Here is a 12,609-nt window from a genome sequence, read left to right on the forward strand (position 1 = left end):
TGGTCCCTCTACTGCCCTTCCTATGTTGTTGGCCCAAGTACTGAGGACATAATTTCTATGAGGCATCAAGTCCTCTCTCCTGCTCAGAGATAATTTTCCCTCTCTTATGACCACAAGACAGGGGACTTCAGGGCTGCCCACTCAGGTGACAGGTACAGGCCCTGAGCAAATTCATTTAGAGCTCATCAAAGAGGTAATAAGTTGGAAACAAAGAAAAAGAGGATGCATTGAAGTCCTCATACCATATTTATCCATGTACATAGAATGGCTGTAATCACCCAATCATGCCCAAATATGGAATTAGAAGCCTGATCCTAGGAGATCTTTTTTTTTAGAATCTTGTGAGGAATGTTTGCTGGCTTGATTCCTCTAATTATGTGGATCCCCAGGGCAGTAAAGTTTTTCACTACTGGGGACAATATCCATTGTTTTTAATCAAAGCTACTAAAATGATGTTTTGCAGCCAGGGTTATACTGCAGAACTGAAATACAGATAAATGTCTGCATGTCTTAAGAATGCTTAAACACTAGAAGGACTTCTCTTGCTTCTCTGTTCATCCTTCGAAAAGGTCAGAGGGAAATGATCTTTTCTCTCTGCATCATGCCAGGCTTGTAATCTGCACAATAGAGAAGATGGGCTTACTGAAGAAGAAACGTGCCCAAGACTCTCTCCAGGGAAAATAGTCTCCTGCTAGGCTGTGTGTTAGATATATTCAGCAATGTGAAAATTTCTCCTGTGAGAAGACATAATTTGGCAGGAGTCTCATCCTACAGATGTGAAGGGATTTGTCTCATGCTCTCGTTCTTCCTTCAATCCTACTGACTCTTCCAGAAATTTTACTATAATCCCCTTCTTCTATGGCAAATGGATTGCTTTGCCCACAGGAGAGCATAGTGCTGTCCTCTTCCCACAGAGTACAGGTAGAGGAACATGTTACAGGCAAAGAATTGTTTTATATGCCTTGGATTTACTCAAAAGACTCACTCTGTGAGGAATGCCATATTTTGCTATTGGCACAGCAACAGCATAGGCCTTCTCTTAAGGTTCTTGAGATCAACCCGCCACTGACTGCTGTTTTGGTAACCAGAGAGTAGGAACAGAAATACAAATTTTAAAAAATAAACAATAATAAAACATTTTCCTGGTACTGCTTACCCGCTAAGTACACCGAGAACCAAGTTAAGTACAAAAAATGACCCTATGATGATTAGTGTAACAAAATAGATCCAGGGCCAGTCCCTTCCTATGGCATCATTGACCTGGAAGAGTGGAATGATAATTAGTGAGACAAGCTCAGATTCTGAGCACTGCAAGGCTCCAGCCAAAGAGATCCCAAGTCACCAGCAGTAAGATTTTTCAATAGGCAGTTTTCTGAAAATTTATGACAGGTTGACATTAGTGATTTTGAATGCCCTGAGGTTGAATTTCTTTGTCAGAGAATAACACAGCTTTTGTTACCTGTATTGCTATTTACAATATTTGAACATTTTGTCAAAGTATTTCAGAGCTGATGTGAAGCTTCCTTGAATTCACATTTTTAATCCTTCTGAAAGTATCCTGGTGACAGGGAAGAACCCTTATTATGGAGTCTTGCCCTGTAGCATTGGAAAAAGGACACCAAAACTGTCAGCTTACCCGCTCAACACACCAAGAACCAGATTTAGAACGAAAAAGGATCCAAAGATGACCAGACTGACAAAATACACCCATGGTAACTCATAGCCCATAGCGTCCTGCATCTGGAAAGACGAAGGAAAGTTAGAAGACAGAGAGGGAAAGCAGAAATGATTAGGCAAAGGAACAGATGGAAAGGTTTGTAAACAGAGCCTGTGGTTGGTTTACACATAATCATAGCAAGTGTTTCTGTATGTTCTTTCTTATGTGACCGCTCCTTTGATTGTTCTTTTGATCTGTTTCCTTACAGTCAATGATTAATACAGGCTAAGATATAACCATGTACCTACTGGCACTTTCTTTAGATGCTCAAAGCTGTGGATTGTTACTTTTTGGAGTTTACTTACAGCACCACAAAGGGTCCACCCATGACTTCTGAACTTCTAGTCCCTGCACACACACACGGCCCTCTGCTGCCAGCGAAAATATTGCTGGTTTTTGCTAAGTGTTGCCACAGTGTGTTGCCAGATCATGTTCACTTCCCATGTGTAGCACAAGTACAGGTACCTCAGAGAGGAGCATGTGGGAACTGTGGCCAAATACTGATCTTTCCCCAGCAATGCTCTGGTAATTTTCCCAGTTTACCACAGTGAGGGCAGTAGCTTTATACTTTCGAGGAAGGTCATTTCAAGGCCCAATGTGTCCTGAGCTGGTCAAGTGTTTTCTAAAGCTTCCTCACAAACTTCCTTTCTCTGCTTGAAGGATGAATCACTTATCAAAATGTGATTCCTATACAACTGAATACTAAGAGAATTGGAGACTGCAAACTGAATGATCTCACACTATTACAAGCATCTGCAAACAGAGCAAGCAGACTATTGTTTTAGGACCAGAACCTCTATTATGTGTGGTTTAACTCCAGCACATAATAAGATCTTGTATATATTCTAAAAGCATCTAGTACATAAACACTATTTTATCTTGAAGTCTCCTTCAAAGTTCAAAATTTTGGAAAGTTGGTGGATACATTAATAGAGTCTCACTTTCATGATGGTATCAAAAATACCAGAGTCTCTTCTTTACTGTTCATAAACACTTATCTTCGGAGCCAGACGTAGCATCATTAAAGAAACAGATGGTGGTTAACATTTTCAGGAGCACTAAATTGATTTGTGAACATAAATTGCAGACTTGAAAGTACCTAAAGGCGTAAAGCAACCTACGTTCCTTTGTTTTCCACTCTTTTGAAAATTTTATTGTATGTTGTCTACTCTTTCCAGGAAAATGCTTTTTCCTTTGCAACCTACACGTTTGCTGGGATCACAGAAAAAATATTCTTCCATACATGGGCACTGAGACTTCAGGAGAGGGGGTCTGACTCAAGATTTGTAACAACTCAGAAAAAGAATTTCAAACCTTCAGTAAGACAAGGCAAGAGAGAACACTAATATAATCATTTCTTTGTGGATGGAAGTCCATTATCCATTTTTCTTCCAAAGCAGAATCACTAAAGTCCTTGTCTGGCAATAGTCCACAGTCAATGGGCCGATCCAGAACTCCATCTCAAGGCTCCTTCAGCTGTGACTGAACTGAAGTAGACTCATTAAAAAATAAGCTTGAAATCTCCCTCTGTGAAAACAGTTCATCAGCTCCTTCCTCACAGGATGAATACATTTGGTGGTCAAAAGAGAGTACCTGAACCTCTAACACCCCCCAACCGTATTAAACAGCTTCTCTTTTATAGTTTTGTAGAATTTTTCAGTTAGTTTATAAATCATACTAATTATTCTTTGTGTTTGCAAGCCACATTTCATCCCACACGACCAAAAAGTAGACACTTCTGGTGTATACTACACATCAGTGCTTTAATGAGAACAAAGCATCATGGTGTATAAAGATGGAAGGAAATATTCACCTGAGATCCCAGTGGGGAAATCAGGCAGGCAAAATGTAACTGCCCAAGCTGGAATTAAGTAAAGAAATGAGACTTAACAGCCTCTCTCTTCTAAAAGGACATCACTATCTATATAAAACGATCCGCACAAACAATGAGTATGGATGACTTTGAAAAACTGCCATAAGAATTTACCACTGTGGGCACACTGACGACTTGACATCCCTCTAATTATGATAGATGGTGATAAAAAAGCCTGAGCTGTATGGTATTTATCTATCAACAGTTTGGGATTTTTTTTGTCATGTGGGAAAGTCAGCTCGAAAAGTAGAACTTCTCAAAGCTGTGGTACAAGTGAATCCTAAACAGCAAAGGCCAGGGTGCCAGATACAGAGTTCAGGTGCATGTCAGGGTACTCAGAGAAGAACAAAGCTTCCCTGGCACAAAGAGATTTCCAGATGGCAAGAAGTTTCCACCATAGCCCGGTAAAGTATATACCTAGAATATAGTGTACCCTGGCTATTCCCAATGCCTGCACAATTGTATAATGATCATACCAGCTTGCATCAGCACAAATGAGTCCTGAAAAATAGACCTGCATTCTGGTACAGCAGAGCATTTGGGACTTCTCAGACTGAAAATTTCAGAAGTCAGCTTTTCATCTCCTTTTTATTGCACAGTGATATACGTAACAGAGAAGCTGAGGGCCAGAGACAGCAATAGCTTCTCAAGCATAGAGAAACCATCAGTATTTGGCAAACAGCTGAGTCCTTCTCTCTAATGCTGGACTTGCCTATGTTTGGTGCTTTCTTGTCTCATTTCTTTAGTAGCAGGCAAGACTATTTCACACATTGTGGGACTGACCCATAGGTGACAGGAATGTATGTTATATATTGATATAACACTAGGTGTTCGGTAAATTAAGTTAAAACCTCCCTGTAATAAGGAAACAGTACACTGTGAACTTGCTACTTGCTCCTGAAAAACATCTGCAGGAGAAACGCAGAGAAATAGGTTGTTTGGCAAAAGTGAAAGTTGGGGGGGGGGGGGAAGAAAAGTAATAGACTTATTTAAAACAGCAACAGCTAAGTACCAACATTTAAGGAATATTAAATTCCTGGCTAAGACCGTATTCTTCCAAATATCTGAAAATGCTTCCTCCAAAACAGAAGTATCCTAGAAGTCCAGGATGGACTGTCCTCAATGATAACTGCATGGGAGCACTGTTCAGGAAGAGCCTTGCACCTGCCTTTGAGTGAAGCTGTTTCCTGCAAACTCACCACCATTCTGCAAATCTGCAGCTATTAATGCTGCATGTTTGCATGCACATGTCCTTCTGATTACAGCTGTAGCCTTTCACTGCAAGCCTAACTTAGGTGGTAGAGCTGATTTCTCCTCATTATGCTGTTAAAGTGGAGAAGATGCAAAGGATCACAGCAAGACCAGGGGTGTTACCATTTGCACACTACGGAGTGCAGAAAATGAGGTGTGCAGAATAGTTTTTGTACTGTAGCCTACAGTGAACAGGAAATGGTTCAGTTATAGGTTACCTTTCCAGGATGGACAACTCCTGATACACAATTCAGTTTTCTGGTCACTGAGGGCACCACTTCTCCCAGAGTGTTTACTACTAACCCTATGAATCTCAACAAAAAAGGTGGATCATCTTCTAAAATCACAGTTCTGAACACAGACTATCAGCCAGGACAGGTCTGAATGATAATACTCCAGCTCCAGTAGTCAATGTGATTGCAACCTGATGCCAACTTAAGCATGTATTGAACAATTTTTACGTCAGCTGGAAGCACAGGATCAGTGGGAATCCGAAGATTGTCATTTATAGAAATAATTCTGCTTTCTGAGTCAAACTGCCTGACCTTTCATAGCTCACATCTCAACACTCACGTGTCACTACTCTCAACAGTCAGGAAGTTGGCACATTTCAGAGCATTTATGCATCATCTCTCAGAGACCTCAGGGATAAAGATCTTAGATTCCTTATCATGACTTGCTGCATACCCTCTCCAGCACTGTAGGGGCATCATTTGGCTCACTGTGCTTCAGCTTTCCAATCTGCAAAGTGGAATACTACCTTGCCTCACTGGGCACTGTCAAAGAAACCACTCAGCATCATGATGACGGGATATTTAAGCATATTTGAGGTCTGATGGACCTTGTGTACTGCAGAAGAGCTCTTTCTTCACCAGGCATCCCTAATTGCTATCATGCTTACAGGATTTCAACAAAGGCTTTTCTCCCAGTGATACAGGTAATCGCTTAGAAATAACAGTAGGATGTTTAATTCTGTAGTTTACTGATCACAATTACTACCAGCAGTTTCAGTAGGGGCCAAGGAATAAAAATCTATTTATCTCTATAAATAGACCTTTGTGCCTATGTCTTCTGGTTCTTCAGAAGACACAGGAGAAGACATTGGTAAGGCCACAGGAGATATGCATGCATTACTTGTTTAGTGGGTTTTTTTCTTTCCCAGGGATAATAGTCTGGCACATTTTGCAAGTATCTCATTCCTTACACAGGCATCATAGTTCAAAGACAATGTTAGAGGCATATTACCTATTAACATAGTGGCTGAGCATGACCAAGCACATAGTGGAGGGCTTTCAGTCACTTAATGGGAGGGGCAGACACAATTCACTCAATTCTGCTGACTTTACAAGACACACACTCACACCCTGACACTTTGTGGCAAATGTCTTTCAAAAATAACGGCGAGTTACAGGAAAAGTGTAATCCATCATAGAAGGGCAGCTGTCACAGGAAAATAGCAAGCTGAAGAAAAAAATTAAATCTGTCTTGTTCAGTGCACAGTGCTGGAGAGCTGCAGCTTAACAGAAAGTCAGTTTGTTAGGACACCTGGGTTAGGCTTCTATTTCTTGAAAAAACTGCTAATTGATTTCTAATTACTATAGAGTTTTATCATAACCTTTTTTAAATGCAAGTGCTACAAGTATTCTATAATGAAGTGTAGTATTCTGTAATGAAGTGTATAACCTTTCACAGAGTATCACTCATCAAGAGGACCAGAGTATTCAATAAAATTAAAGGGCAGTAACTTTGGAAATTTTGTGTAGAAGTGCTATTTTATGTAGCCTATCTGTGGAATTCACTGCCTCAGGAAATGATCTAGCCAAAAGTAATGATCGTGGCCAGTAGCAAGATCTCTACTTGAAACCAAGGATTTCTTGTAACAATCTAAAACTGGAGAACATTAGGAGTAGGAGACAGCTGAGAAAAGAGATAACAATTGTCACTGAATGCGTTCTCCTGCTTGAAGTCTTTATTTCAAAAAGCACCTTTTCAGGAACAGTACTTAAGCACCTTCATAATTTTAAGGATGCATAGAAGTGATTTCCTCACCTTAGATCAAAGATCACATGATAGGCATAGCTCACGTGATCCATAAAGGGTCATGAAGGCACCAGTGCGAGATTTAGATATTTATCATTGATCGTTTACAAAGCAAAGAGGTTTGAATTAAAGCATAAATTTTCCTTTTTCACCCTCTCTTTTTTTCTCTTCCCAGGAATATTTAGGTGAATGCACTTCATTCACACATATGCTCATGGAGCTACAACTTTAAACTCTGCTTGAACAACACTAGAAACACTTTTTATAAGATGATGCACTGTTTTGCACTGCAATGGAAAAATGTTTTCCCCTACACCTTTTAATCAGAACTTGGGTAGAAAACCAACCAAAAACCAAGAGAGGACTGAACTTTACTCTTCACAGCTACGGCTGAGTTGACAATATTAAAGAAAAAACTGTGTACTTTATAGATGTAGGTAAATCCTACATCTCAGGTAAGGGTTCTGTGGCCTAGAGTACTTCTACTCTTACACTCTTTCTTTGGCTTCCATTATATCTTCACACTGCCTTCATGATTGTTAAAGCTTTGCTTTGTTTCTGAAACTTCACTAACTCAAATGCTTGGCATTCATACAGTCAGGGAACAAAAAAGGATCTCATAAACCCATGTATTAATTCTTCACTATAACTAAGGTGGGGTGAATTTCCTAGAGTGTCTGTATACATTTGTCCAATGAAGAAGCAAAACTTTGAAAGATCTACCTTTCCTCATGCTAGACACAATACAGCAGCAGAAATAGCTGAGGAGCAAAATATTCATCCCAAATGAGAAAAAGGATGTTGCTGGCAGTTCCTAAGAACACCCAACTAACAACTGTAACTGGGAACAGCAGTTTTTTGAGGCTGCTCTGCAAACAAAGAGGAAACTATTTTGTTCAACGAAACATTCTCTTCTGGTTAACTTCTCAGTGCAAAGCTTCTTTGAGCTTAAGAACCCTTGTCTTTGCAGTACTTTGAGTCTTTGCTTGGAAAACTCTTGGCAGCAGTCAGAGCAGGCAGAGGACTTTTAATGAGAAGGTGTGACTCCAGTCTTCCTCTCAACCTCTCTTTAGAGATCTAAGACATCTGACAACTGTCTCTTTAGCAGTCATGCTCTTAAACAACTTGTAGGTCAGTAATACAATTGTGACACAAAATAAACTAACCCCTAAATATGCAAAAATTTAGTTTGTTAGCTCTGGTAATGAATCCTGCACATGGCGTTTTCCTCTGATCTCTAAACACTGTTTATGTTATAGTAATTTTTTTCACCATGTAATACTTGTGATAAATATATTAATTATGCATTTTTAAATTTATTGGAAACTCCCCCACATCTAATATCGCTTTTAACAAGGAAATGACTCATTATTATTCACAATTTCTAACTTTTTCACAAAACTACAAATTCTCAAAAGAAGCCCCAGGAAGATATCAGTGAGCTAACGTGGAACTAAAGGTACAGTAAGGAGGGACACAGTACTAAAATTGACTTTCTGTGTACGTTAGGCTTGATAAACACTTTTTCCAACCTATGGGGCAAACCATGGGATTGTTTCTTTAGCATTAAAATCCTGAATAACCTGAATCTGCTGATTTGTTTGGAACCTGAATGGTGTGAGGTTGCTGCATATCATGTCAATAAAGACATGAAAAAAAGCATGCTCTTACTTGATAAATCCCTGGTTGCTCTCCACATAGACCTCAAGTAAGTATACACAGAGCATTTGAATTCACCATTCACAAAGGGCGCAAGAAAAAGATCATATTTCCTATTACTCAGCATATATCCCTAAAGATGGATTTAGACAGTGTATTATTACACTAAGGATGCAGATTCCAACTTGCAGCTCCTTCATTACTTAAAATCTAATTAGTTGTCTTTGCTTGGTTGGTTTTTAATCCGGTACTCATGTATATGCATAATTTAGGGCACATGAATAATTCCACTGAAGCCAGTGGTCAATATTATTGTTACCAGTGGAAATGAACTGATATGCATAAGTGCTTTGCTTGAATAAGCTGGGGCACAGGACTGGAAGAAATGCATAAGGAGCTCATTTTCTGAAATTCCCTGCAAAAAAGTATAAATTTAATGTACATAGCAACTAAAAAAATGACGAAAACACTAAAGCTTTTCTGTCTATAAATTCTAGTGCATTGTGAAAAGTATTATCCTCTTGTTGACCTGGAATATTCTTTCAGACCTCCTGAGTCATTAAGACAGGTGATAAGGAGTGGGAATTTAAGGTCTCAGAGCTGATTCAAGGCAAAGAGATGAGGGTAAAAAAAAAAACCAAAATCTCCAAACTTTGTAATAAGCAAAAATACAAAACCTAAAATAAACTAGATTTACTTGTATGGACTTAAAAATTGCTTCTGAATGGCTTAAAATACAAGAAAAGGACTTCAGATGCCTTTGCTCTTACTCTGGGTAGAATTTCTTTCTAAGCAACAACACCCTAATAGTCTTAAAGGGATTCTAAACTAAAGTCACTCCTTACAACTGTTCCAAATATTTTGTAGCTGGCACTATCAGATAGATGCAAAGGAGAGACCAGAGAGTTCAACCCAACTTCAGTCTGAACTGCCAGTCAAAGGAGCGAGCAGCACTTGATCAGTTGCTCCTGTCAAAAATTATTTGTTTTGACAATCAGATTTCTTTTATTTTGAAGTACTGAAGGGAAAAGGAAATTTTAAGCTCAGTTGTTTTTTTCCAAGCTCTTATTTTTAAGTTTCTACTTATTGTGTTACCTCAATTATGGAATTTTACAAATTTTGTGTGTGCATTCTCTAGGTACATATAGACATCTATAACCTTCTTTTCAGTGTCTTCATAAGAAAGGCAAGACAGAGATGGGTGAAGCCAAGAGCACAGGGATCATCAACCTGGTCAGAGACTGCTCCAGACAGGTTATTCTGCTATACAGTCAACGTAGGATAAAAATGAATAATGTAGGCAAGATTCATCATACGTGGGCAGTAAGAAGAATAACAGGACTCCTATGTGTAGCTTGGTTCCCCAGTTGTTCTGTATGCTCTGTAGTGATGGAAAGAGCAAATTAAAATTCCACTCTGAGGCAGCAACATTGGCAATTTGTACAGAACTCTCTGCAGGAGCTAAACGGAGCCATTAACCGAGAAAGGACTGCCTCGATGAGGACAACAGAAACATCAAGATTAATCTGCAACAGAGAACCCTTGAGAAAGAATCAAAGAAATTGCAGCAATGGAAGAGAGAAGGGGAAGGGGGCAGACAGATCTGAGAAGATGGAATCTGCAGAGGTTGCCTCTTCACCCCTCCTGATAAAGACTGTGTTGAATCTGCTGTAGATGCCCTCACCCCAATACACCTGCTCTGATCCAGGTAATTCCTGGTTTATTAATTAAAAGCTTTTGGTATAGCTATAGTTCATTGTTATGCTCCCAGATCTCCCTGGCTCTTAAGAGGGTGAAGTCTGCAGAACTGACCAAGCTTCCCACACCACAGAGAAGACAAGTGAAAGCAGCGCTGGGCTCGATTTCAAGAGCCACGAGAGCAAACATTCCTACAGAAGATACACTTTGGCTGGCTTGAGCTTCCTGGGGAGACTGTGTAAATGAAGGAGTCCTGCAGGAGAGCCCTACCAGGGTGCTGCAACCTGTGCAAGAGCAAGACTAGAGCAGAGATCTAGAAGCACTGCCTTTTAACCGTGTCAGCTGCTTGATGGCAGAGAGAAAACACGTTAAATAGCTCATATGAGCTTCTTTAAAATGATACAGGAATGCCATTTTGCTGTTACATGAAGCAAACTGTATTTGCTTTTTGTTGCATACAGTTTGCAGGAAGGGCATTGCCACCCGTAGAATTTGCCAAGCTTATTTCTTCATAGCAGCACTGAGTCACATTTTCGTCACTCGTTAAATACTGGCCCCACCTTTTCAAGGTTACTCCACTTTACTGGGAGGGAGGGAGGCTGGGAAAGACTGTCTAAAGTCTGAGACACGTGGAAAAAGACCCAACTTTCAGCTGTCTAGCCCCAGATACTATATGCTGTCACTGAATCCTCCCACTGTGTTTTTAGGACCCAGTATATAATCACTGGATTCCACAAAGTTATTTCATTTGTTTGTAAAGTTCATATTCATATTTCAGCTGTTTTCGGTTTGAGTGCACATTGTTTTTTTACAGTCAGCTGTTCTTTATCAGAATGAGCTATTATGGGAAATATAAGGTCTCTGTCTGAGAGTGGGAAGAGAATTAAAACTTGCATTCAAATACCAGCAGGTCAAAATGTCTGTGGCACACAGTGATTGAGCTGAACTCTTCCACTGCAATCTATTTCTGATGAAAATCCTTACTGATCCCACAGCAGCCTGTGCTTGCTGGAGAGGTAGGGAATCATAGAATCATAAAGGTTGCAAAACCTCTAAAGATCATCAAGTCCAACTGTCAACTTAGCATCACCATGTTCACCACTAGGGGGAAAATATTGGGGGTGTTTACTAGTGTTCTAATTAAATCTGTAATTTCAAGGGGCCTTCTCACAAATTTACTGTACAATTTTGACAGATGGCAAAGGCCACTGGTATTTAACTTCATACTTTTCAAAACAGAACTGAAAAAAAAGTTAGGCTCTCCCTTGACTTAAAAAAACCCAGTAGTGTTTACTGGCTTTTGTTTTCACAGCGTTGCAACATTTATTAGCACTGGTAGTGTACCAAAGGGACATGGATTACCATGGCAAATCAGCTATCTGAAAAGCGGATTCTGCTGACAAAAATCTCAGCATATTAAATTTTATTAGTACAACTACCACTGGGAAATTCCTGTAGTCAACCGTACCAGGGAGGAAAACCAAAAATAATCAGGAATCTACCATTTACACCTCCTCCCATCCCACCTGTGCTCTTTGTGCTTTCTTGTGGGACTTCTCTGTTTTTCTGTGAAGACTGGAGGGGACTACATACCTCTGCAGCATGTTTGGCAATACAGAGATTCTGAACTCCCACTGAAAACATTAGTTACACAGCAAGAATTCCGTACATCAAAGACAAATTCTGAGCTCCAATAAGACTCCTGCTTTTTCACCTCACCCTCTTTCTCCAGGCTTAATAAGTAAAAGAGAAAAAAATTTAAATTTACTTCAGTTCAGTTTAGCATGGAAGATGTTAACCAAAGGTGAAATATTGAAATTCATTTACTGCCACATGATAAAGCAACTGACATACTAGAATGGGTTGAAACTGCCATAAATAACTCCCTCTAAACTGCTCCCTCAGAAGTTGGCTGTGTTTTTTCCAATGGTGGCTCAGATGGCTCTGTCTGCACTGAGGCTGAGTGGGTCACATGGACTACTGGGAAAAGAAGAGGTCATTCCCTGATTCAGGCCAAGCTCTTAAAGACAAGACCAAGACTAAACAAGTCTTCAGAACTTTCCACAAACACATCCTGGAGTTTGGTAGACCAAGACCTCACTCTTGATCCATTTTGCTTGTTGATATGGATGACTGACAGATCATTTTCCCTACCTCTTCCATACTCAACAGCCAACATCAGCAGTGATATTACCTTTGCCTTCTTAGTTCCCAAGCAATAGATCTACTTAGAGGAGGTTCATATCATAGATCCATCCGCAGTGCTCTGCCAAAGTCAAGTCTCTGTACAGGTAAAAGGAGCCATTAAAGCCCTCCATTCTCTCATGTTTTATTACATGACTGGGTTAGCTTGTTGAGTGAATTTGCAATT

The 12,609-nt window shown here is 39.8% G+C and overlaps 1 protein-coding gene across 10 annotated transcripts in view; it reads right to left on the reverse strand.

Moving 5' to 3' along the window:
- The window catches only part of CACNA1C (calcium voltage-gated channel subunit alpha1 C), a 431,119-nt gene that overhangs the window by 148,378 nt on the left and 270,132 nt on the right, over window positions 1-12,609 (reverse strand). For 9 of the 10 annotated variants that reach the window (XM_039383225.1, XM_027726697.2, XM_027726696.2 and 6 more), the window contains exon 8: window positions 1,637-1,740. In XM_039383225.1, coding sequence (XP_039239159.1) covers window positions 1,637-1,740 — 104 coding nt within the window. Of the gene's footprint in view, window positions 1-1,156; window positions 1,261-1,636; window positions 1,741-12,609 lie in introns of all 10 variants that reach the window. The other variant, XM_039383226.1, reaches the window with a different exon arrangement.

This window comes from Pipra filicauda, unplaced genomic scaffold (genome assembly GCF_003945595.2).
Source record: "Pipra filicauda isolate LSUMZ 115617 unplaced genomic scaffold, ASM394559v2 scaffold2_size9829703_pilon, whole genome shotgun sequence".
NCBI lineage: Eukaryota > Metazoa > Chordata > Aves > Passeriformes > Pipridae > Pipra > Pipra filicauda.